The sequence below is a fragment of the Elgaria multicarinata genome, chromosome 13 (assembly GCF_023053635.1).
Source record: "Elgaria multicarinata webbii isolate HBS135686 ecotype San Diego chromosome 13, rElgMul1.1.pri, whole genome shotgun sequence".
Classification (NCBI taxonomy): Eukaryota; Metazoa; Chordata; class Lepidosauria; order Squamata; family Anguidae; genus Elgaria; species Elgaria multicarinata.
Window position 1 is genome coordinate 34,714,953 of NC_086183.1, and position 26,566 is coordinate 34,741,518.

Here is a 26,566-nt window from a genome sequence, read left to right on the forward strand (position 1 = left end):
AGTGTAGCTGAGGGACCCAAGGATTGGGCCCCTTGGGGGATCTGCAAGGTTTGGGATACAGTTGATTGAAGGCCACTTATGCCCTGCCCCAGAGTGCCCATTACATGCCCTGTTTTGGGGTGTCCCACCTGATAGCAGAAGAGTTGCAGTGTTTAGTCAACTAATAAGTTCAATTGATTAAGAACAATTAGATCAATTAAAATATTGCCCAATTGAAAAGGTAGTTTTTTTAAAAAAAAAAAGTGAATTGGATTTTAAATAAAGCATGCGCAGAAAATGGAGACATTCAAAACAAAGAAATTATGCAGTTTTCCCATTCAAAACTATTGTTTTATTCTTACACAAATTTATGAAAAATTACCTGATTAATACATTAAACATATAATTCATCAACTAGAATTCTTCGAATAAACAAGCAGACAAATCAATGCACTCTTCAGAAACTGCAATGGGGGAAGAATAGCCAGCACAAAGCCCTCATGTCTGACCTCTCATGGTGGATGGATGACCCACAACGGGAGGCCGGGTCACCAGGCATTTATAGTCTACAGTAATTATATGTTAGAATTGGGTGTGCAAACTCCGGGATCACATCCTGAGGCAGTGGGCAAGTTTGCAGGAACAAGGAGGGAAATAAGCCATGGTGGTTATTTTCCCTCCCTACATGGGCTGTTTGCATTGCGAGATCACATCACGCCAGTCCTTTTACAACTTCATTGGCTGCCAGTCCAGGTCCGGGCCCAATTCAAAGTGCTGGTATTAACATTCAAAGCCCTAAACGGTTTGGGGCCAGGTTATCTGAAGGAACGCCTCCTCCCATATGTACCTGCCCGGACCTTAAGATCATCCACAGGGGGTCCTAGGAAGAGGGCCTTCTCCGCTGTGGCACCCCGGTTGTGGAATGAGCTCCCCAGAGAGGTCCGCCTGGCGCCTACACTGTACTCCTTTCGTCGCCAGCTGAAGACCTTTTTATTCTCTCAGTATTTTAACACTTAATTTTAACTTAAATTTAAATTTGACTGTTCTAACTCTGTATTTTAATCTTATATCAATTTTTGCTGCGTGGTTTTATCCTGGTTGTGCTTTTTATACTGTATTTTGTATTTGTGTTTTTAACCTGTTGGTTGTTTTATTATGGTTTTAATTTTTGTGAACCGCCCAGAGAGTTTCGGCTATTGGGCGGTATAAAAATGTAATAAATAAACAAACAAATAAATAAATAAAAACAACCCATCTAATTAGCATTTTTTATTCTCATCAGGGACAGGCCATCATGACGTCTGCTGCATCCCACCCTCACTGTCTTTGGACTCGTGGCTGGCGTACCCGAGGAGGCAAAATAAGCCATGGTGGGTTATTTTTCCTCCATAATCGCGTGAACCCAGTCATGGGTTCATGTGAAACCTGAGCAGATCTGACCTGCCAAAGTTCTTCTGTGGAAGCCGCATTGCAACAAACCATCTTGCTGCTCAGTGTCGTGGTAGTGGCTCTTCCTTAAAATCAAGTTGCGACTGGCTCCCATTGCCATAAAAGGAAAACAATTTAGTTGTGGTTTCCTGGGAGTAAGCTCCATTGAACTCAGTGGGGCTGGCTTTCTTCAGAATAGACATGGATAGGGCTGCACTCTTAGCCATCATGGGTACGTTTTGCTGGGCTTCCCCCCATACCTGCCCCAAAATAGGACTCCAGTAACAAACAGTAGCACTTCAAAAGGTCATTTGGGCACTGAGGCATCACTTAGAAATGCTTTCAATCCAGATGAGACTTCTACCCCAGGATGATCAGGGGTCTGGAAACAAAGCCCCATGAAGAGAGACTGAAAGAACTGGGCATGTTTAGCCTGGAGAAGAGAAGACTGAGGGGAGACATGAGAGCACTCTTCAAATACTTCAAAGGAGGGCCAGGATCTCTTCTCGATTCTCCCAGAGTGCAGGACACGGAATAACGGGCTCAAGTTAAAGGAAGCCAGATTCCAGCTGGACATCAGGAAAAGCTTCCTGACTGTTAGAGCAGTACGACAATGGAACCAGTGACCTAGGGAGGTTGTGGGCTCTCCCACACTAGAGGCCTTCAAGAGGCAGCTGGACAAGCATCTGTCAGGGATGCTTTAGGGTGGATTCCTGCATTGAGCAGGGGGTTGGACTAGATGGCCTTGTGGGCCCCTTCCAACTCTGCTGTTCTATGCTTCTATGGTGTCATCACCCTGCCTCATTCATGGACATTTATTGGTGTGTGTGTGTGTGTGTGTGTGTGTGAGAGAGAGAGAGAGAGAGAGAGAGACAATGCTGTCTTCTACTCGTGATCTTCCTGTGTTTTCTAGGAATCCTACATCTGGAAGCATGTTTATACATGGAGCCGTATATCGCAGGGACTTCGTAGGCTCACCCAAAGTGTACCTACAACTCATTAAACGCCTTTCTTACTTTCTTCTTTTGGCTTCATCCTTTGGATTTCTCCATATTAGCCTTTTCCCATTCATTAGCAACACCAGCAGTATTCAGTGCCACCCAAACAATAAAATAAAATAAGTCTGATTAACCAGTTGACCTTTTCCCTCCCCACCCCTTTCTGGACCAATCCTTCCTCAGCGTGGAATGGCACAGAGCGGGTAGGTGGGGGGAATGTTTGCAAAGCCGCTCACTGGCGGGGTGAGGTCAAGGTCCATGGGGTCAACAGGAGATGTGAGTGCAAAATGTTGCAGGATAGACGTCAGGTAGAGGAAGAGCTCCATGCGGGCCAGGCCCTCCCCAGCACAGATCCTTCTCCCTACGGGGGGCATTAAGAAACAAAAACAAAACTAACCATTGTGGCTTTCAGTCACGAATTTGAATAAGTCAAACCAGCAAGTCCCATAGGCCGGCGTCCTCCCACTTCCTTGCCAGTTTTAATTAGGGCGGTGCACTGCAGATCCAAATGCTTTGGCCTTATCTGGCAGGTGGCGAGCCACTGCCTCCACCCACTGAGTCACATGAGGGCTGGGACTCACGGACCCGTCCACTCACGCCCACCCCGCAGCCACCTGTCCTCCGTGAGAGTCACCATTTTAAAGAAAGATGGGGGCAGGTGGGTCCGGTAAGTCCCCTCAGCGGGCGGAGGCAGCGTCTCGCTGGGTTTGATGGGCAAGCCGGGTGGGGGGAGTCTGATGGACTCATGATTGGCCTTGCGCCTGGCTTTCCCAAGGAAGCTGCAACATTTGGCCCACTTCAGATCCAGAGTCTGAAGTGGGTCGGACCATGTCTGAAGCAAGTTGAGGCAGATTGGCCTCTGAAGAGGTTTTAGTGTGTGTGTCCTTGCTCAGCCCTAGTTTTAATCACTTTTTACTAGACAGAGTAAAAGACCTTGGGCAGCTCCACGTTAGGCTGAAAATCAACAGGTAAAGCTCCTCCCATGATCCTTCCAGGGAAAACCTGACTACTTATTCTTAGCCTCTCATGCTAGCATTGAAAACACGCTGCTTCTGGTGAGGGGAGAGAGAGAGAAAGGAGGAGGAGGTCTGAGAATGGAGGCCATCCTACACATGGGAAGTTTCATTTGGAATTTATCTTTGTTCTCATAAACAAAGTTCAAAAACGTTCAGTGTCTGAAATGACTAGCAGGTCTCCAAATAAAGAATTCCCATACTAGATTTCTCTGTCTTACCAACATGTTATCCCACAAATGTCCACGAGAGGGAATCAAGGATGATCAGGGCTTTGGAAACAAAGCCCTATGAGGAGAGACTGAAAGAACTGGGCCTGTTTAGTCTTGGGAAGAGAAGATTGATACTAGAACCCGGTGGGGTCCTCCCACATTGTGCCAACTTTGTACCTGTGGAGAAGGGGATGAAGGCGTCACTCTTCTTAAAGTGACCCTTCTCATCCAAGAAATGACCTGGGTTGAAGTTTTCGGGGTCACTGAAGCAGTCGGGGTCTCTCAGCACAGAGGTCAGCAAGGGCAAGACGTCAATTCCCTGGGGGTGGAGGGAGAAGAGGGCCCAGAAATGGTCAGAATCTGTCCCAGACTGGAGGCAAAAATGAAACGCGGGATTCTTGGCCCGAACCAATCTAAGTGGCAGCAGAGCCTACATTGGGACCCCTCAGGATACATCGTCCCTGACTGACTGATTTATTTGCAAGGGTTGCATGCCCCTCTACATCCAGTAAACTTCCTGAGGAGTGAGAAATGAAAAGGAAGGGGGAAAAGGAACCGAAATGCAAAATTAAATTCTTTAAAATCAAGTTATGCCAACTAAACAGTGGCTGATTAGTCAGGAAAGGCTTGTTTACAAAAAAATGTCTTTACCGGGCAAAAAAAAATGAAACCAACTTGGTGCCTGCATGACATCCACAGAGAGGGAGCCAGCACACTGAAGGCTCCGCTCTGAGCGGATTCCCATTACAACGTGCCTCCATGCGGAAACACCAGGAGCATCTCATCTGATCACTTCAGTGACAAGCAGGCTGGTCAGGGAGAAGTCTCTCTCTCTCTCTCTCTCTCTCTCTCTCTCTCTCTCTCTCTCTCTCTGGCTTGATCACCCACATTTCCTCCCTCCCAGGGCAGTATCTGCACACACGCCGTGCCATGCGGCCTGCCCTCTTCTCCCTTCTTAATGCATCACCTTAGGCAAAGTGTAGCCCCTGAACTGCATCGTCCGGGTCACGGCATGAGGTAGGTTCATGGGGATGACATCACCAAATCTCTGGATCTCATGGATCACAGCATCCGTGTACGGCATCTGAGTCCGGTCCTCCACTTTCGGCACGCGGCTCCTCCCGATCACATCATCGATCTCTTGGGCCACTTTTGCTGCAGAGATGGGTGGAAGGCAACGTCGGGCAAACAGCTGCACTAAGAACGTAAAACTAGCCTGAAAGGGGTTAAACTGCTGCAAAGAAGTCTGGAGTTGTAACGTTGTGAGGCTGCTGAGAATTAGCCATCTCGCCTAGGCCTATGAAACTACAATCCCCAGGGTTCCTGCCCTGTTAGCCATGACCTATACACAGATTTAAAACTGGTTAACAGTTAGCTTCATCCCATGTACTTGTTTCCCTCAAATTATCCCCTGCAGTGCTAAGCTGTCGCTGTTGTCGCTGTTGTTGTTGTTGCTACCGGGCGGCTAGATCCTTTGCATACCAGGAAATGGGTTTAAGGGGGAAATGTAAAAAAAAAAACCATTAAAAAAATCAATGGATGACCCAATCTGATTCAAATTTGGTATGCTTAAAGCTCTCCTTAATATCTATTACTGTGCCAATTTTGATGTCTTTATCTTTAAAGCTTATGCAGATGTAAGCATTTGTTTAATTTCCCTTCAAATCCTGCTCCTGTGCCCCAGTGGCCGCTCGGAAAACAACAAATGATACACTTGAAAACTACTAGCAAAATAGGGCGGGTCTTTTGCCTTTATAGCACAATTAAAGCAGGATGCATGGGAGTACTTCACAATAAAAGCAGGTTATAAGATGGAAAACCTCGGAGTCCTTTGCATGCAATTCACAGTGATTGCACAGTATAACACTGGTGTGATAAAGCTAAGTGTTAATAATTGAACAAAGGATAACTTTTTAATCAAGATTTGCAAGATGCTAGGATGAATTCCTAGGTGTCTTGCTCACATGGCAAGCTTCAGTTCCTCCAGGTACGAACCAGAGCAAGGACAATAATCCGATACCCTCCAGATCAATGGAGGGCCTACTTCGGTGGATGGCATCTTGGCCACCAGCCAGCCTCTACAGCCACCTGGGATTCCTTCTCTCCACTCCCTCTGATGGTAATGGGATGAGGGAAGGGCCTGGGACTGGCAAGGTATTGCCAGTGTCCAGGGGCCAGAAGAAGCTTCCAGGTGTCTGGTTATAATGGTTGCCCTTTTTTAATGTAACCACACACACACACACACACCCGCCCAAGAAGACTTTATTTGCTCTTCCACATCCATCCTAGATTACCTTGCACCTCGGGATATTTCATCAGAATCAGGAATCCGAACCTGAGCGTGGAGCTCACCGTCTCTGTCCCAGCAATGAAGAGGTTGAGGACAGTCATGATCATCGTCTTAAGGTGAAACTCACTCAAAGGGTTTTTGCTCTCCTTCGACAAAAGACACAATGCTGTTCACATTCATAGAATCACAGAAAAGTAGAGTTGGAAGGGGCCTGAAAGGCCCTCGAGTCCAACCCCCTGCTCCTTGATATAATCTGGGGGAACATCATTAGACTTGTGGGGCCAGTGGACACAGGAAGCATTTATTTCCACAGAATGGCCAAACTCTTGCTTCTTCCTGAAATCCCACTTTCAGAGTGACCCTAAGTATTAGGATTTATATACTGCTCTTTAGCGTGGTGAAAGCACTTCACATACATTCCCTCAGAGATTCTTATGATAAGCCTGCAAGATAGGTCATTATTATTGTTATTGTTACTATATTATTACAGCACCTTTTGGCTTAAACATTCCCAGAGCTGCCTACAAAGTTTATAAAAAACAACGAAACCCCCCCCCCACAAAAAGCAACAACAAAATTGATAAAACGAATCACCTCCTCTCATCCCTGAAGATGGGTAGGCATGGGGACGGGCCTCCAAGGATCATCTTAGTATTGGGTAGGTTGGGAGAATCTCATGGGTCAATGGCCCTTTCTACTCAGGACGTGGCCATCGCCTGACTTGGCCCCTTCCCCAAGGCAGAAGCACGATACCTTTTCCATTTGAATAAGGAAGCAGTCAATAAAGTCCCGTGGGCTTTCAGTGTCAAGCGACGCCTGGTTCATTTTGATCCTCTCGGCCACGAAGTCGTAGATATTGTTGAGGTTCTGAAACATCCGCTGGTGGGGTCCTGGCACAAATTTCATGATCCAAGAAAACATCTCATAGCACTGCAGGGGAGGATTGAGAAGGAAACAGGTGAGGCAGTTCAACATGATGCTAGTCCTTCAAACACTCTGATGTCACTTTTGACACCATGAACAGGACTGGCAGTTTCCCCCCAAAGAAGGCCAATTGAGAAAGGTATCTTGAGGGCTCTCGAGGGTTTGCGTGAGTGTCCTACAAAAGTGCTTTCATAGCTTTGTCCCATCCAGCTCCTGCCTTTGATTTTCAGCTATCAAAGAGATTCCCTTTGTAACTTCACCACCTTCAAGTACTTTGACACTCTTGGCATCACCGATTTTCTTTGGCTGCTCTTTGTATCTGGACAGCTCTCCCAGGATGCCCAGATATCTCACCTATCGTGCTCCTAAAGATCTAAGAGGAAATCCACACACAGTCTTCAGGGCACCTGGAGCGCAGCTGCAGTGCGCCCCGAAATCGATGCTGTAGACAGTACCTTAACCGTTCCAAGAAGAGGAGGAGGAGGCCCCGCATCGCCCCTCGCAGGGACGGGGTGAAGAGTTGCCAGGCCCGGCGGCTTCGCCGGGGAATCGGCTGCGTCCTTGGCGCCACCCACCTGCCCGACGGCCTCCTGTTGCCGGCGAAAGAGCCACCCGGGCCCACCTGGGTCAGAGAGCTCAGCGGAAGAAGACGCCGCCGGCTTCTTCCGCCAAGCTCTATGACCTGGGTGGCTCTTTCGCCGGCAACAGGAGGGGGCGGGCAGGTGGGGCACAACGACTTCCATGTGAAGCCTGGCTCTTTAAGCCAAGCAGTTAAGGAACTTTGCTTGGTCTTCACGGCTCAAATGTAGTTAATTTATTTTAAGTATTTATATGCCATCTTACAAGCGTGTTCCGAGGATAGCTTGAAATAAGCCTACAGGTAACTTAAAAATAAATGTAGAATTGTGCTTGGTAAACATCTGTTCCTCTTCCATGCATTTGTCTAACACCACTTTGAGGCATCTTAATCACACCTGGGCAGGATCTACACTATTGCTTTATAACAGCTTATAATGGTTTTGACAACTGTTCAGGCCCAGGACACATTCCATATACCGTTTTCAAAGTGTTATATCCTGCTTGGTGTAGATCTGGCTCTGGTCATAGTAAGAGCCATAAATTAATTTGGGGGTGTGTGAAGAGCGGCTGTCCTGAACTTACTGCCAGCCAGTTTTATTGAACAAAACCAAGTTCTAGCATTCTAAGAAAGGGAGGGGGGAAACACATCACCCAGTTTTGCCTCACCTCACATCTGGAAACTTTCCAAGGAAACTGACTCAACATATTTTCCCCCTGGTGGGTCCGGCCCAAGTAAGCGTATCAGCAAGTGCCCAGATCACTCCTTAGCTACTGATTGGATTTGCTGGCAGCTTTGGCCTTTCTGTTTTCTTCCGACTGCACAGACAAGGAAGGTAAGCATTCCCCAAAGATACTTTGTGCAGCATGGCTGCCTACTTTTGTCATTTCCAGGCACAGTTCTCACCTGTCCCCAGGTGGCACTCATCAACACAAAGTTCTCGTTTATCTTGGTCAACAATGACAGGAAGTCTTTGTCTTCATAGTCGAAGCGTTGGCCAAAGACGGTGGAGCAGATGACATTGGAGACGGAACGGCTCAGAATGAATGTGGGGTCAAAGGCCGAGCCTAAGTGCAACAGGAAGCAGGTCAACAGAAAGCAGAGTTCAATCCCCATCCTTTCCTAGTGGGAGATATCTGTTCCTCTTCCATGCATTTGTCTAACTCCACTTTGAGGCATCTTAATCACACCTGGTCATAGTAAGCTCCATAAATTAATTGGTGTTTGCAGGTCTAAGCCTTACTCAACCAGTGGAGCAGGACAGCAAACCCATCTATCTCTGGGGCCGATCACTTCTTTTATGTACCTGCAATGTCCCGAGTTTGGAGGTTTTGCATCTGGAGGAAGAAGAAAATCGCGTGGAGTACAGAAAGTTAAGGAAAGTGGGAGGAGCTGTTGGAGGGAGCATAGACTGACTGTTGGGATGGGAATTTGGTCAGTTGACAGCTGTCAGAGGGGATTAATAGGGCCGGAATGGGTTGAAGAGATTGCTAGTTCTAATCACGTTCATTCCAAACATCAATTTACCAGGAATTTGTCTTCTTCAACAACAGCAAAAACACTCTATCTGTTGTTCAACCTGGGTCATTGCCATTGAAACCCGTGCTTCAAGGCTTTGGACACCTGCCTGCACGATGCTGTTAGCAGCACAGTAAGATGATGGCACACCTGCATCCCAGTGTTCCACAACAAGAGTCTTTCTGATGCTGCACGTGCGTTCAGGGCAAATGGGAGCTGGCCCGGTTGCAGCTGCCCCCCCCCCAAGGCAAATAAGAGCAACGTAAGGTTGGTGCCACGTGTGAGGTGTCTTCTGGCAGCCCCCTCCCTCCGGCTCTCTCCCCAGTGAGATTACCAGGCAACAGGACTCTTCTATAGCCATCGTTAAACATTTCTCATTTAAAAAGAATGCTTGTTTGTTTGTATGTGTGTGAAATTCCTTGTATAATATAACGTTTGGAGGAATGGATCCATTTGGTCCTAAACTAGAATTTTAGCTGACTGAGGAAATACGAACATTTATTTCATAAAAGGAAATGTACTTTTAAATTTGGGGGAGGGGGTTAGTTCTAGGCTTTGAGTCATCAACAAATAAAGGAAATTAGAAAAGAGTGAGAACAAGTTGTCCCAGCCAGGAAGAGAAAGCAGATCCTCCTACATTGGGTTCACACTGCACAAAGTGAGAGGAATATGCCCAACCGTGCGTTTTCCTGAATTCTTCTACCAGGAACTGGGCCTCCTCCTGGATCCGCTCTTCAATGGACCGTTTCCCCATCCCAAAATTCCGCAAGGTGCTGAGTGTGAATCGGCGGAGCTGTTTCCAGCGTTCTCCATTGGCGAAAGCAATTCCTGGAAATACAACTCCCAAACTCAGCAGCCAATGAGAGCAAGGAAAGGAAGACCCCACAAATTCTGACCCTCCAGATTAGTCTTCCCTCATATCAGTGTTTAGGATCCTAAACACCACTTTTTAATGTATTACTTTATTTATAAAATGTATTACCCACATTTCATTATGAAATAATCCCAAAGGGAGAACTTCACAGAGAAATAGGAATTTACCCCTATTTTAACTTGATCTACCAACGCAGTCTTGCTGCATGATCCATAGAGCCAGTCTGACTTCCCATCATTTTTAAATTTTATCTACCAGCTCATAGGATACAGCTTCACCTATATTGCTTGCTGAGATGCTGCATCAAACCCAGAAGTTGTTGCAAGTCCTCATTAAGAAGGCTGCAAAAGATTACGGTCCTAAGGACTTAGACAGCTGGAATTCTAGAGTAACTAAACATTCATTGCAGAAATACTTTGGTTTGCTGGCTTGCTGGAGTTGTCTTAATGATATATTTATCTGGAAGTTTAGTGGATGGTAAATACATATATTTATGCTATGGCAACAAACTGTCTGATTGCCTTGGAACTCACCAAAACCCTGAACGAAGTCATCCACTGTGGCTAAGTGCCCTCTCCCACTGAACTCTTCGGCATGGTCAACCAGTGCTTCCTTGACAGCCTTGTAGCCATAGAGGACAACCACCCGTCGGTGGCCCAAATGAATTGTAAACACCGGCCCGTACTGGTCTCTCAGCTGCAAAAGAAACCAGTTGGACAAGGCCATTGGTGGTCCTCTACTGAAAAATCACGTTGGTAGTATTTTCCTCTGGAGGTCTTTGTACTATTGGCCGACCGAGCCCAGCCTCCTCCAACCTGGTGCCTTCCAGATGTGGCCCCACACACCGTTGCCAGGTCATGCTGGCTAGGGAGGATAAGACCCATCATCCAAGAAATCAAGAGAACACCAAGCTGGGGGAGGCTGATCTAGCCCAATATTGTCTACTCGGCTAGCAGCTGCTCTCCAAGACCTTAAGCTAAGGTCTTAAGCCTTCCCTCATTCCCTGAGTTAAATTTATATTAGGGCACCACAGGCTGAACTTCTAAGACTTCTGCCCTTAAAGCATGTGCTCTCCCACTGAACTACGGCCTCTGCAGTTGACCACAGTACGTTCCTCTGGGGCTCCACCCAAGAGGCTGCACTCAGGACCCTGGAGATGGACCAGCAGCACGTTTGGAGGAGCCGGGCGGCTGGTATCGGTTTTGCTCCCTTGTGTCCCTTCCAGAGAGCCGCCGATTCTTATGCAAGTGCTTCAGTGAAGAGCCAAGTGCCTGGAGTTCCAACAGCCAACCCTGTTTGCTCTCCCTTGCCAAAACAGCCCGAACCAAAGGGCCAATGTTCCTCTGCCCCAGAAAGAGCCCCACCCAACCCACCACCGCGACCTGCCTCTGCATGTTTCCAAAGAGATAACCTGATACCCTTTCAAAGGGCTGCACCCCTTGGGAATAGGTGTGCCCAGGTAATTTAATACCCCCTCACTTGCACACATGCTCACCTTTCTGTAGCCAGAGGAAGGTGTTAATCCGAGTTTATGGATCCACCTTTGTGGCCCAGTTTCAGTTCATTAAATTATCTCCGACATTTTCTGGTGGGATTTTTTCCCATTCTTTTGTTTGCCACTTTGTTTTTTCTCTCCCTCCCCAAAATTGCAAGTGTGTTACAAGAGGAAGTAAGAAACCAATCCTTGAGCAAACATGGGCTACAACCTAAATGCAGGTGAAAGGAAAAGGAGAAGAAAAACAACGAGAGAGTTTTAGGAAGGAAAACAAAACAAAAGGGATTTCTTAAAAGCTGCAAAGGATTTCTTAAAAGAGGAAAACTAGGAAGAGCTTTTGCTCCAGACTCAGCCAGGAAAGGTGACTCAAAAGGAGCAGAGAGATGTATGTGGGAAGAAGAGATTTTAGATGGTAGATAAACTAAAGCTCCCTGCTCGGAATAGAACAAAACAAGAGAAATGGGTAAACTTGGCATATTATATACAAAAATAAATAATGGAAAGAAAGAAAAACAGCCCATCCTCTTGAAGTGGCTTGAATATTATTGTCGATGCTGCTGTTGCTGTTCACATAGATTTTTTATTTTTTTAAAAAAAAATAACAGCAGCAAGTTTCTAGCTCTCTTAGTTCCTACACGGGAATTTGTTCTCATCAGTCTCTTGCAGAAGGATATGATGGGAAGGGCCCATCGCATGGTGGTCAGTGCTCCCGTTTGCTTGGCCTGCAGAAGGTCTCCAGTTCAATTCCTGGCAGTGCCTCCAGTTGAAAGGGCCAGGAAGTAGAGTGGTCAGAAGACCCTTCTCCACTTGAGCCCCTGGAGCGTTGCTGCTGGTCAGATGGATGGACCATCTGACCTGGTCGACAGCAGCTTCCTGTGGAAAGAAGGAGGCCATTACCTTCTTGAAGGACCTCAGCATGTCATGGGCCTTCAGCTCCAGCAGGTTGCCCAGAATGGGGAGGGGCGCAGGGCCTGGGGGCAGTTGTCTTCTCCGAGCTATTTGACTCCATGATGAGAGGAGGATGAAGGTTGAAATACAAACCACCAGCAAGAGCAGGAGAGTTTCTCCCAGCTCCATCGCACCAGAGAAACCTGAAAGCAAACTGATCTCTGGATTTATGGAAGTAACAGGGCCACACCCACTCTGACAAAGGGCCTACAACGCAATAAAATAACATCAAGAAATGGGATTGGTGCAAAACCTGGTAATCTGGACATTTACAGCAAATATATCTCCTGAGTAAACACAATTTCCAACCAGCCCACGAAATGCTGTGAGTCATCATGTACTCTTAGCTCCCAAGTGAACTTTCTTGGTGTGTGAGCTCCAGTTGTTTCTCTTAGCTTCTCTTTGTGGAGGGGTGGAGAGAGAGAGATGGTGGAGGGCACCCTTTCCTTTCTTTGCATCTTTCTGTCCTTCATTCCATGAAGACCTACCCACCCCACAATGGGCTGTCTGAATGTGTGCCAAGGAAGGAAGGGTATAGATTCCATCTGCCACTTTGGGAGAAAACCACATCCTTGGTTTGAAGGTTGGTCTCCCATGGTGACCAGTTTGAGAGCTGGTTTCTTGATGTTGTCTTCCATCTGGAAAGATTTCCCTATAGTGAATTGTCTGAACCACTTTCCTCTGCTGAAGGACTGGGCTTGCTAAGTCAACGTGGAACACTGTGTAAACTACTTTGCTCAGTCCTTCCAGTAAACTGATCCGAAGTTGCAAAACCAAAGCCATTATCGCCAAATTAGGGCATCTTACCCTCCCCGCCTATGTGCTCCTTTATGACCTTTGTTCTTCTACAAATGCACATTTACAAGCAAACCTTAAATCTGCCAGTTAGCCTTGCAGCAAAAACAAACAAAGTGTCTAGTTGTGCCGTAGGCTGATGTCATCCTACATTTATTAGCCTTTAAGGTGCCTCACGATTCTTCATTGCTTCATCAGTTTGAGGGGGCAAAATGGCACTTCTGGCTTTTATTTTGCAAAAGGACGGAATGGGACTGTGGTCAGCACATTTTGAATGCCGAATGTTGAATTCGAAACTGGAATTCTCATTTAAGTCCTTTGAAGTTCTTGATATTTCATGATCATTGTGATTTTGGGCATGCCACTGTCACAAATTTCATACCATGAATACTAACTGCCATTGGATGCCAGACGACCCTTGCAATTTGGGAGCAAATGCTGGGCAAAACTCTTTTGTTGCCCATGGAAGACACAGCAAGGGATCCTTGGGTTCTCCCAGTCTCCCACTAAATTCTTGGTACCCCTAAAATAATGCCACTCCAAGTTTGCCTTACCGTGCTCATTCAGGGAGGTCAGCCCTGGCCATTAAAGAGGCTTACGAATGGGAAATTGTGGCTGAGTGGAAGCAATTTGCCAAAGATCTTGTGCTGGGTTTATGCCTGAGGAGGGATGTGAGCCCAGGTCATCCCAGGTTATCTAAAGCTCTGACCACTAGCTCCCACTGTCTCTCCTTGGTAGCTCCCTTTCTAAAGACAGGCCAGGTCAGTTCAAGTATGACTTTCTTCTGCATTTTACAATTGATGAATGAAGATTTCAAGCAACTGAGACGCTGAAGTGGAAGAGAAGAAGGGAGGAATACCCAGTGGTTGCAGGATGAAAGCTGGATTAATTTGCACTAATTTACATGAACATCTCAGCACCCCGATGGATTGACAGAAGAGCCAGCACTGCAGAGAAAGGTCTGTTGTCCCTGCATGAATGCCAAGATGCCTTCACACATGCACATCCATGACTGGGTGAACTAACTCTACTGATGACACTGATGTGTGAATGGGCCATCAGAGGACCAGAAAACCAGCAGAGGAAGGACCTTCACATCACCCAATGTCAACTCGAAGGGAAGTGGAGACTGTTCACACCTCGGACTGAGATTTGACAAGTGCAAAGTATTTGAGCAATTGAGCAGTAGGACATGAACACATGCATGTTCACATAAGAAATGCACACTGTGCTCCCAAGATTGTCCCTTTGAGGTCATCGTTTCTGCACCCTCTGGGCACCAAAGGGGCACGGGGACGGGGGCACGACCTGATTTCTCCACAGTAGTGAAGTTCTTCTCCTCTGAGGAGTCACCGAACAGCAAATATTTGCCTTTGGGGAGCTGAGTTTAGATCGGTACTTTGGGAAGGAGGAGGAATGACATGTGTTTATTTCAGTTATGAGATGCTTTATAGCCCATGCTATAGAGGACTACATACAGTATAAAACTAAACACAATAAAACCAATAATACAAATAATATCACTTAAAAAAGAAAAATGAAAAAAACTGCAGCCACATTCTAATAGCAGAAGATAAATATCAAGCCAGTGTGGATAAGGCCAATTTGAAAATGCAGCTTTAAAGCATATTATTTGAAGTAAAACAAATTGAAAGTTAAAAGCATAAAAGACCTGAGACCTGGGCACATGCACAGATGTGTGGGCCCCACCAGCTCTACAGCAGATACCTGATGGTGTCTGAAAAGGTTTTACACCCCTATTTAATGGTATATATCAGGGATCCCCAAACTGTTAGGGTCTGTAGGTACATTTGGAAATTTGAGAGAGTTGTGGGTGCCCTCACAAAATGGCTGCCAAAGGGGTGGGGCTTGCCCATTCACAAACATCTGCAGTGCTGGATGCATCCAGTCACAAAACACCCATTTCCCAGAAGGCAGACTAGTGATGAGCAAAGAAAAGCAATTTACCTGAAAACCAAAGCACAAAGGCAGAAGGAACTTCTGAGCCCCAAATATAAAACCACGTAATTGCCCCGCAAAGCACAACAAAGAACACATTTTAGGAAAAGCAAACTGGTGATGCTCAGAGAAGCCTGCCCAGGCAAAAAACACAACCCCGAGAAAAGGAAATCACTGCCCCCACCCCCGCTGCATACTTAAAATAGCCCCATGACTAAGAGCTTTATCACACCAGGGTTTCCTGTGTGCATGCAAAGGACTCCGAAGTTTTCCTGCTTATAATCTGTTTTTATTGTGAAGTGCTCCCAGGCATCCTGCTTTAATTGCGTTTCTTCTTCTTCTTCTTCTTCTTCTTCTTCTTCTTCTTCTTCTTCTTCTTCTTCTTCTCCTTCTCCTTCTCCTTCTCTTCTTCTCCTTCTTCTCTTCTTCTTCTTCTTCTTCTTCTTCTTCTTCTTCTTCTTCTTCTTCTTCTTATTGATTAACAATACACTAATACAATACTACAATAATCTCAACAACACAAGACAAAAAAACATAATACATAACTTGATTAACCTTATAACATTTGTAATTTGATATTTTTACATCATTGCATAACATAAAGTGCACCCCCCCACCCCGGGATCTATTCCTTTTTCCAAAATCTCATTGATTCTTCTGGAGGTGGTCTTCCACTCCCCCTAGATAATACATATTCTAGGAACTGATTCCAAATTCCCTCAAAATCGTTCGTTTTTGTTATCCCTCTTCTTACTTTTATATTACATGTCAATTTATCATTTATAGCAATATCCCAAATCTCTTTATACCAGTCCTCAACATGATAATCTCCTTGCACCTTCCAGTTCCTAGATATGATCAACCTTGCTGCTGTCAGCAAATTCGTTATCAGTTCTTTTGTTTCTTTATTACATTTTAAATCTCCATATAATGATAGCAATGCCACTGTAGGTGTCTCTTCAGTCTCCATTCCCACTATATCATTTATCTCTTTAAACACCATTTTCCACAGTTTTTGAACAAATACACATTCCCACCACATACGAATAAATACGTTCCTTTTTCTTTACATCCTCTCCAACAATTTGCTGAATGCAGCTTGTTTATTTTATTTAATCTCACCGGGGTTAGATACCACCTCCATAAAATCTTATAGTAATTCTCTTTTATCCTCACTGACATACTTCTCAACACTCTTTGTCTCCATATTCCCTCCCAACTCTGTTGCCCTATTTGTATCTTCAAATCCGTTTCCCACACCATCTTATTCATATTTTCTGACTCCCCCTTCCCAACCAATATTCTATATATTTCACTCGTTAAACCTTTTAACATTTTATTTTCTCCTTTCTCGATTTTCTTTTTAAAATCATCTCCTCAAATTTCGTTAATTCTCTACATTCTCCATTATCCTTTAACCATTTCTTCATCCATTGCTCTAATTGAAAATAATTTAACCATGTTAAATTCTTCTCCTTTAATACCTCTTCTATTTCTTCTCGAGTGTTCATCCTCCTTAACCGATTTTTTAGTTTCATTATATCCTTATTAATATTTTCCATAATTTATCTTTTAAATTCCCTGGAAATTTTCCTAACATTATCACTGGTGTTATTGGAGAAATACTTGGAAGTAACTCCTTTTTATATACACACCATATTTCCCAGTGATTTTTTAGAAGGGGGTTCTCTATTTCTTCCCCCCATTTTTTATTATATTCTCTAAAAAATATGTTTTCCAATTTCCACTCTTTATCCATTCCTTTTCTATCCTCTAACCAACTTAAATCTCCCACTCCTATCATACCTTCTACTATATGTCTTAGGGCTTTGCTAGACCTACCGGGTGTTCCGCCGTTGAGGAGCGGTGAAAGCGGCTTTTCCCGTTCAGCCTTGACGCCTCATCATCCACACCTGCCTTCGATTTGTGGCGGAAGTTTGCGCCGGTTGTGCTGCTGCCCCCTCGAGCACGGTTGCGCAGCCACACCGGCCTGATTGCCGCGGCTTTTTTTCCCGCTCGCCGCACGGTTTGCGCAAGTCCGAAAGACCGCAAACTTGCGCAGCCGTCAGCGATGCCGCTGCTGGCCCCGGCAGTGCCAGTGCCAGCTGAAGTGCTGCTGGTGCTGTTGAGGGTCAACATTGATGCGCTCACTTCCTGATGGGGGTCGTGGCGGGTGTCATATGACCCGAGGTCAATCGTCTGCATGGGCACTCTGTGCCTACATCTCCCATCATGCCTCTGAGGTGTCAGCGCCGATGACCGCCTCTGTGCCCTCTGCCCCATCCCAAGGAGCCAACCCACATCTGGCCGTAGCCATGGCAGCAGCCCACAAACAGCTCTGCCCTCTGCCAGCCTGGTACCCACATCAACAGGCAGCGTACAGCACCGCCATTATGCGGCCATGGTGGCTGCCTACCGCGAGGAGTCACCAACTCCCCATGAAGGCGGACTGTGGGATGCCCGGCTTTCCGAAAACTGACCCAAGCAGAGGTTGCAGTAGAAAAAACAGGCGCACATGCCCCAGCAGCGCACCAGCCACTTTTCCGGTCCTCCGGTCCTGCGCAAATTGTCACTGTGGAAATAAAAAAAAAAGCCACTCCGCCGCGCTGCCCCAGCTGGCGGGCTGGGCGCAAATGGCGGAGGTGGCTTGACCGAAACCACTGGCCGCTCCCCTTAGCACGCCTTTTCCTGACCAGTGCGGACCGCAGTGACCTCACATCCTCCCACACGTACTCCGAATTACCGCGGCCCGGCAGGAAAAGGCGCACTAGAACTCACTTTTTTAAAGTCGGGAGAAAGAGGCTTCACCGCAGGATAACGGCGGATCCTCGTGAACGTCATCTGGAAGCCTCGACACGACTGCGGAAGGTAACGCGCGCTACAGCCTCGTCTAGTAACGCCCTTAGTCTATTGGCTACATAATATAATTTTATATTTGGGAGTCCTAATCCTCCTTCTTTTTGTGTTAAATACCACCTTTTTTATTTATTCTCGCTTTCCTATAAATAAAAAAGGTGGTATTTAACACAAAAAATTGTGTTTCTTAACCAAAAGAAGTGCGATATTTTGCTACTAGTTTTCGAGTGTATCGTTAGTTGTTTTCCGAGCAGCCGCTGGGGTGCAGGAGCAGGATTTGAAGAAAAATTAAACAAATGCTTACATCTACGTAAGCTTTAAAGACAAAGACATCAAATTTGGCACAGTAATAGATATTAATGAGAGCTTTAAGCACACCAAATCTGAATCGGATTGGGTCATCTGTTGATTTTTTATGATTTTTTTACTTTTCCCCCTTTAAACCCATTTCCTGGTAATGCAAAGGATCTAGCCGCCCGGTAGAAACAACAACAACAACAATGGTGACAGTTTAGCGCTGTAGGGATCATTTGAGGGAAACAGGTATGTGGGATGAAGCTTTAAGCCTCTAGTCCCCTACCCCTACCCACCCACCCCCCAAAACAAAGAGGCATCAATGTCCTTTGGGATCAGAGGGCCATGAGAAGGAATCACCACCACCACCACACGGCTTCCGACCTGAGCTTCCACAGGCACCCTTGCAACCAATTTGAGGGTGAACTATGGAAGCCATCTCCAAAAGCCCCTTGGTGTGAGAGGGAAAAGAGGACAAGACCACCGCCCCCTCACCCCCCTGTCTATCCTGGGAATCCAGCTTCTGCAGGGGAGGGAGAGGACTCTGAATCCGGTCTCCCACTCAGCGCGGGATGACGCAGAGCTGGTAGAGGGGTGGGATGTTGGCAAAGCCGCTCTCCTGGGGGGTTGTGTCAATGTCCTGGGGGGCCTGGAGGGGCTTCAGCCGGAATCTCTGCAGGATGGTGGTGAAGAAGAGGAAGAGCTCCATGCGGGCCAGCGCTTTGCCCAGGCAGATCCGCTTGCCTGCGAGGGAGAGAGGAGAGCAATCAGGTGGGAAGGAGACGGGCAGCTTTGCAACAGATGCCTGGCTTGGGTCAGGGGGTGGGCTCCCCCGGGAGCGGCCAGAACAGCTGGTTCTCATGTGATTTGTACCTTGGAACACTAAGAATGGCTCAACCGTTCAACAGGAGAAGAGCAGAGTATGGGTGTGCACAGCCTGCATGGCTCCAATGAACATGATTGGCAGGAGTTCCAGGGCAGACAAAAGGAAGTCCCTCTTTCTTTCCACTATGTGTGGGCATAGGGGGTGTTAATTGATAGATTTTTGGTGCATTGCAATAGCCCAATCCAGAGGTTACCAATGCATGGACCCCTGTTCAAGAAGGCTGTCGTGGGCGTAACGACAACAGTTGGGAAAAGACACTCCTCAGTGCGGAGGCCACTTGTGCCTCCATAGACAGTGGTGGACCCTCAAGCTACACCCCTGATCCTTCAGAGGGAGGGCAACCCCACCCAGGACAGATTATTTCCCTAATCTCCAGACATGGGAGCAAACTGTCCATAGTGCCTCTATCTTGTCAGGGTTCATCTTCAGCTTATTGGTTCTCATCCAGCTTGGAGGGATTCCTCATGTGAAACTTAACATCTCCTTTGGGAGAAACAAACATTTCCATGGTGCCTGTGACTGATGGTTGAAAAATGCCCCACCTGTTCCTGCCATTCCTAGATATTTTGGCCGCCTCCACCTATTCTCCACAGGGGCCTCATTCTTCTGCTGCACATTTATTTGTTACTGTGTGAGGGTGGAGGGTGGCTGTTTCTGTTCGTGCGCAACCTTACGTACTCCACAATCCCTAAGGCTGACCACCCTCTTTCTAATGCACACAGCATCAAGGTTATTGGCATGGGCAGAAGTGAGTTCATAAGAATAAAGAAGCATCTATGCAGGCACATTAGGAATGTTGTAGAATTCGGAAACAAAAGCCTCTGTGCAAACAACTTGATATCAGAAGAGGTCTAGTCACTGCCAGAATGGCTGTTTGCTATAGGAGACCCACATTCACAACTTCAAAAAGCAAGCGTGTGGAAAACCCCCAAATAGAATAGGTAGGGTGACCATATTTGGGAAACCAAAAAAGAGGACACCTAGTGTGTGTGTGGGGAAGCAGCTTTCTGAGTCCTGCAGAAAGTACGTTATTCCCCTGCCACCTTAAAGAACCCGATTGGAGTGAAGGAGGGGAAAGGATTTCATTCTGCACCACCACCATCCACTTCAATTGGGGCCTTTTCTATAATGTCCACGAATGACCCACTTTCCCCTTTAAGACCTCAATTGGAGCTCAGGGTGGGGGAATGATGTGCCTCAAGAAAGCATGTCATTCCCTCCTGCCATGCTAATGGCAGCCTTAAAGGGGAAGGTGTGTCATTCCAAGACATTATTGAAAATTATAGAAAATCCCCCCTGACACCATGGAAAGAACAAAAACCAGGACAAATCCAGGGAAATCCTGACAGTTGGTCACCCTAAGAATAGGAACCTTCTCATTTGCAGAAGTGCTTAGGAGGGCTCTACCTGAGGAGAAGGGCACAAAGGCGTCACTCTTCTTGAAGCATCCGTCCTCATCCAGGAAATGCCCTGGGTTGAAGGCATCTGGGGTTTCAAACTTTGTGGGGTCATGCAGGACAGTGGTGAGCATGGGGTAGATTTCTGTCCCCTAGGAAAGAGAGAGTGTGGAGGTCAGGACTGCACAGAGGCCCCAGCAAGAACTAAGGGATTGTGGTCCACAGGGCTCTGACGGTCCCTAAGCTCCTGTCAAGTGGTCTGCAGAATGGTTGTGGCACCGTTGGGAGCATTGGCCCCGGGTTGGTGTTTGTTTTGTTTCTCTTGGGACAGAGAGGGAGGCCCTTTTGACCAGGGCTGGATCACGGAGGCTAACTAGGCCCTGGCCTATGGGTCGTAATGGTCATACTATGATGCTGGTCCAATTTATTAAGATTTTCTGCAAAATGCCTCTGTAGCCTTATTTCCTTAACGTAGCTCTCGCTCTGACAATGACCCCAGTCCTGAAGAAACTATTTGGTTAATATAGTTTGCTTTCTCTTTGCCTTCATCTGTAGAACAACCAGTACAAAGTTTATTAAGAGATCTACTGAACCCCTTAGGAATTTCCAGCTGGTCTGTGGGAGGACAAAAGTTTGAAAACAGCTGACCAAATGAGAACATGTGACCCAGTGATCCACCACCAACTACAAAGTAGTTACAACTACAAAGTAGTGTGGTGGGTCTCTCACAGCTGAGTTACAGGAGCATCCTGTGGGCATCTGTCCACCTCTGGCTGCAGCCAGACTTAAGCCCTACAGCCAGGTTAATAGGGAGATGCCAGTGGTGTAAAGGGGGATTCCATTCATGCTCCCCCATTTGCTTCATGAAGAAGGAGCCAAGACTTTTAAGCAGAAAGGAATCCTGAGGGGGCACCAAAGAGCTATCAGGTCCAGCATGCAATTTCTGACTGTAGCCCCCTCCTTCCTTGGATAGAGCCATCGCTACCAGTACCTGTCACCGGATCCTGTGATCAGTAATTCCCTCAGACAGATTATAGGCTGAGTGAAGAAGCGCCACATTAGCAGAAGCCATTTGGCTGCTGGCTCCAAATCAGGACCCCATGAATATTAGTAGACTGACTCTCTGAGATATCACTGCCCTGGCCTCAGCGTGTACCTTAGGGATGACGTAGCCTCGGAATTCGGTGTCGCGGGTAACTGAGTGGGGCACGTCCATGGGGAGGAGGTCGCTGAATCTCTGCACTTCGTGGATGACGGCGTCTACGTAGGGCATCTGGCTCCGGTCCTCAATGTTTGGGACACGGTTCTGGCCAATCACTCGGTCAATTTCCTCATGCATCTTTGCTGTCAAATGTATTTATAGAATTAGGAATTTAGATTTCTCATTCCCAAATGGAACGCCAACATAGCTAAATGGACCCTCTATGTTCAGAGGAACTGAGTTGCTGCGGGGTGGGGGTGGAATCAGGTGAGGGCTATTGCCTGTTTGTCCAGGACAAGGGCCTCCTTGAGCCATTTGGGTGGACACTGTGGGGAAATGGCCAGGAGTTTGATCTGACCCAGCATGGTCAGTTCTTATGGAGAAGGTTTGTGTGTTAGAATAGCAGAGTTGGAAGGGGCCTACAAGGCCATCAAGTCCAACCCTCTGCTCAATGCAGGAATCCACCCTAAAGCATCCCTGACAGAGGGTTGCCCAGCTGCCTCTTGAAGGCCTCTAGTGCAGGAGAGACCACCACCTCCCTAGGTAACTGTTTCCATTGTCATACTGCTCTAACAGTCAGGAAGTTTTTCCTGATATCCAGCTGGAATCTGGCTTCCTTTAACTTAGAGCTGCAAAGCACAGAGTTGGAAGTTATAAACGTCTTACTAAATGAGAGACAATCTACAGAAATACCTATAATGAATAATAATAATAATAATAATAATAATAATAATAATAATAATACATTTATTTCTTATGCGCCTCTACATTTTGATCGAGGCGGGGAACAACAGTAAACGGTAAAATACATAAAACTGAATTAAAACTTAATATACATTGTTAAAACATCCTAAAAAACATTCTAAAAACATCTTAAAATTCCACTGGATAGGCCTGCCGGAAATTGCTCTTAATCTAAGATTGAAATGGAATTGTCTTAATGTACATGTGCATAATCTGTACGCAGACCAGTATGGCCAACGTTTGAGAATATGGCATTTGCTTCGGGACATCATTGGGAGTAGGAGACGTAGAGCAGAAAGGCGTCAGGTGAAAAGAGGTTTCACATTAACAAGAACATTTGGATTTGGCAAGAATATATTCAACATTCAACAATAACATTTCCAAGGTTTTCAAATGTTATCCACACATAGATTTTGAAAACACTCTGTGTAGTCAAAACTGAATTCTACCAGTACTGTGTAAGGGCATTGACAAACATGCCTGCAACTGTGTATTGTTACCTATATACTGTACGCACGTATAAGGGTATTTTAAAACACACAGAGTGAGTTCGACTGTCTATGTATACTGGTGCTGGGAGGGCTGACTTCATGGGTTCCCCCCGCTCCAGCTTGGCTGCATTGTGAGGTCCTTTGTGACGAGGTCCCTCCCCGCCTCTCCCCCACCCCCCCTCCCCGGTGCTTGTGAAGATGAGGGCAGGGTCTTGGCTGTGGTCGTATTGCACTCAGTCATGCTTGGACAAACTGTTTCATGACCTGGGAAAGACACGAGGATGAGTTTAAATAGCCCTTGTTGCAGCCAGAGTTTCTGCACTCCATACCTTGCACGTCGGGGTATTTCATCATCAGCAGAAAACCATATCTCAGGCTGGAGCTGACGGTCTCCGTCCCAGCAAAGAACAAGTTAAGGGTGGTGAGCTCCAGGTTCCTGGTGTTGAATTCACTGGATGGGTTGTCTTTTTCCTAGGAACAAAACCTCATTAGAACATTCTGATTTGCATGGCTGATCTCACAGTCATTTGTGCCGGCTGATCCTATAGCTATACTCCTTGAAAAGCCCTGTTAATTATTATTATTATTATTATTATTATTATTATTATTATTATTATTATTATTTTATTTATTTATTTATTTATATAGCACCATCAATGTACATGGTACATTTTAATAACACTTGTACTGGTCAATTCCACCTATACATCTGGGGTGGGCAACTTGTGGCCCTCCAGATGTTGCTGGTCTGCAACTCCCACCATCCCTCACCATTGGCCATTCTGGCTAGGCCTGGTGGGTGCTGCAGTCCAACATCATCTGGAGGGCTCATTGGCTCAGAAATGTATTTCCATAGTGGTCCAGGCAAGAGGTGAGGACAGGTGGCTTCCTTCCTCTCCCCCTGGGAATGGGAAAGGGTTTCATTAGACCCTGATTGCCCTCTGATTTATGCCAGAGCTGCAAAGTAGATTATTGCTCACCGAATGTAAGCTCATGAGGAGTGGGGAGCTGCAAACCCTGAGTTTCCTAGAACTCTGCATTAGAATGAAATGCCTCATGTATATTTAGAGCCAAGCTGGCTGGGTTGAAAAGGGAGTGAAACAGTGGCCCCTCCGATTATGGGGTATTTGCACCAACATGGTACCTTCTCCATCTGGATGAGGAAGCAGTCAATGAAGTCCCGAGGGGTGTTGGGGTCAAGGGTCTGCTGGTTCTCCTTCACTCTCTTGGCAATGAAGGCCCTCATGTCTTCCAAGAGGTTGTAGACCTTGGTGTGCGGCCCAGGAAAGTACTTCAGGAACTCAGCATAAGTGTCATAGAACTGCAGGAGGAGAGAAAGGTGAGGGGGGGGGGGGTTCATCTGCATTTCACAAGTGTGTTTCCTGCTCTTGGCCAAAAAGTATTTCCAAGGTAGCAAACACTAACTAACAAGAACCAAACCAATCAAATCAAACAATATTAGTGGACCTTGAGTGGCCTGGAAAAATTTAAAAAAGGTCTTTCTATGGTGCCAGGGAGACATCACATTAGGAGCCAAATGTGCCTTGTATTATTATAGAGATTTAAAACTGGCATCAAGTCTCTAGCACAAGAGCATTTGTCTTTGCAGGAACCCCTATTTCATGAAGGAGGTTCCTCCTTGTACAGCCTTCTACAGTCCAGTGCCCTTCAGCTAAAATTGGGCTGTAACACCCATCATTCTCAGTCAATGGCCATGCTGGCTGGGAATGATAGGAGTTGCACTCTCTCTCTCTCTCTCCTCGTTTTCATCTGAGCAAAGAGGGTGGGGTGGGGATACCTGAGCCCAGGCTGTGCTCATCTCCCGGAAACTGTTGTACATAATCTCCATGAGGGACTGGAATTCCTGGTCCCTGTAGTCAAAGCGGTCACCAAAGATGATGGAGCAGATGACGTTGGAGACGGCGTGGCTGAGATAAAGGGTGGGGTCAAAGGGTTTCTCTAGAGGGCAGAAAAGATGAAGGAAGAGTCACTGCGCTGAAGGTACAATTGACCATTGTTGACTGGAGGATGGAGGAGGGGACATTTGGAGTAACTGGAAAATCTGCCTGAGCCTTCCTCAAACTTTAAAGTTAACCACTTCAGAGTTTAATGAATTTGGAGATATAGATGTATTTGAATAAACAAACAAAGAATGCCTGACGGCCTCCAGATGTTTCGGACCACGACTCCCAGCATTCCTGAGTATTGGCCAAGCTGGTTTTTGGCGGCTGATAGGAGTTGAAGTCAAAAACATTTAGAGGGCACCCAGTTGGGGGGTGGGGTTGGCCTAATCCACACATAAGTCAAAGAGGTGTCTGCTCCCTTTATTTCCAGGAAGATGTATGAGAATGGTAAAACCTTAACCCATCTGTACTTTTCTTCATGCCTAACTCAAACTACTGTCTCCTGTTCCGAGGGGGGAGCTTCATTCCTCCCTCCGTTCCTACTCATTTGGAATAAGGGAGACATGAATTGCCATTTGTCTTTTATTTTGTTCTCCAATTTCCTTTTTGCTCCCCCCCCCACATCCCCACAACCGATAATTGGGGTGGTAGAGGTGCTCTATATCGCCCTCTTACCTTCCTATCACCCTTCCCATTGTCTTTTGGAGGACAAATCCCTCCCACCGAGTATCATGACTTTTTTTAACTTTGGGTTCAACTGCTGCCTACTCCCTACTCCCCACCCCCACCCCGACTCACGGCTGGTCTTCTGAAATTCCTCCAGCAGGAATTGGGCCTCTTCCTTGATCCGCTCCTCAATGGTTTTTTTCCCCATGCCGAAATTCCTCAGGATGGCGACGGAGAACTGGCGCAGCTGCTTCCAGCGCTCCCCTTCGGAAAAGACCACCCCTGAGGAAACCAGAAGGAGATGGAATGTCAACCAGGAAAGAGTGGAAGGGATCCTCTTCTCACAAGGCCATGTGGGACGCCTCACCGTGTCCTTGGAAGGTCCTTTCTAGGGTAGGGTTGGTTTTCCTTCCGCTGAATTCTTCCACCTTGTCTATCAGGGCCTCCTTCACGGCATCGTGTCCACATAAGACTACAACCGGACGAGTTCCAAAATAGACCGTGAACACTGGCCCATATTTTTCTCGCAGCTGAACAGGGGAACATCCAAACACTTTTAAATGGAAGAAGCTTTTATTCACTGCTTCACTTTTTGAAAAATTATGCCTTGACTCTTATGGTGGCCACTGCTATAATGCTTTCAAAGAACATCAGTTCTTGTTTGGCCACCAGCCTGGATGGCTTCACAGAGGGATTAGTCAAGCCCACGGGGGATATCCATGACTAGTAGTCATGAGACACTACAGCTCTCTGAGTGAGTTTGTGGTGAGCACACCGGAACGGTCCTGTTGCACTCCTATTCTGCTTGTGGGCTTCCTACTGGGGTATCTGGCTGGTCACTGTGGATGCTGGAGGTGATAGGACTTTGGTCTGACTGTCCCACCTCCCTCTATGGCAGGTGTGGGGCACCTCCATCCCACGGGCTCAATCTGGCCATGGAGTTTCCACCTCCAATCTTTGGATGGTGCGGGTTTGGGGGGAAATCGTAGCAAAAGCGGTGCCACGTGGACACCCCCTGCTCTAACGAAAAGGATCTGATTCCACCCCCCACTCCCATGCTGCTTCCAACCCAGCAGCTTCCTGCTTTGCCAAGACTGGAGACATTGAGGCGCTTCAA

General features: G+C 46.7%; 2 protein-coding genes across 7 annotated transcripts in view; both read right to left on the reverse strand.

The window, feature by feature from the left end:
* The window catches only part of LOC134408220 (cytochrome P450 2G1-like), a 40,333-nt gene that overhangs the window by 13,557 nt on the left and 210 nt on the right, over positions 1–26,566 (reverse strand). Inside the window, exons 2-9 of one of the 2 annotated variants that reach the window (XM_063140408.1) lie at positions 25,817–25,979; positions 25,582–25,731; positions 24,678–24,838; positions 24,024–24,200; positions 23,209–23,350; positions 21,600–21,787; positions 20,454–20,595; positions 18,662–18,904 (exon numbers count right to left, since the gene is read on the reverse strand). The exons of the other annotated variant lie outside the window; for it this stretch is intronic. Of the exons in view, the coding sequence (XP_062996478.1) occupies positions 18,723–18,904; positions 20,454–20,595; positions 21,600–21,787; positions 23,209–23,350; positions 24,024–24,200; positions 24,678–24,838; positions 25,582–25,731; positions 25,817–25,979 (1,305 nt within the window). The 3' untranslated portion in view covers positions 18,662–18,722. Of the gene's footprint in view, positions 1–18,661; positions 18,905–20,453; positions 20,596–21,599; positions 21,788–23,208; positions 23,351–24,023; positions 24,201–24,677; positions 24,839–25,581; positions 25,732–25,816; positions 25,980–26,566 lie in introns of those variants that run through there. 2 annotated transcript variants of the gene reach the window in all.
* LOC134408223 (cytochrome P450 2G1-like) lies at positions 2,585–12,385 on the reverse strand. Of its 5 annotated transcripts, none has more exons than XM_063140415.1 (9): positions 12,206–12,385; positions 10,347–10,353; positions 9,618–9,767; positions 8,328–8,488; positions 6,674–6,850; positions 5,925–6,066; positions 4,598–4,785; positions 3,808–3,949; positions 2,585–2,766 (listed from the first exon to the last, which is right to left on the reverse strand). In XM_063140415.1, the coding sequence occupies exons 1-9, from the start codon at positions 12,383–12,385 to the stop codon at positions 2,585–2,587; spliced, it is 1,329 nt and encodes a 442-aa protein (XP_062996485.1). The 5 variants fall into 5 exon arrangements, with proteins under 5 accessions (XP_062996485.1, XP_062996484.1, XP_062996482.1 ...); XM_063140414.1 differs by having other exon boundaries at positions 6,674–6,841; positions 8,319–8,488; positions 10,347–10,497; XM_063140412.1 differs by having other exon boundaries at positions 10,347–10,509.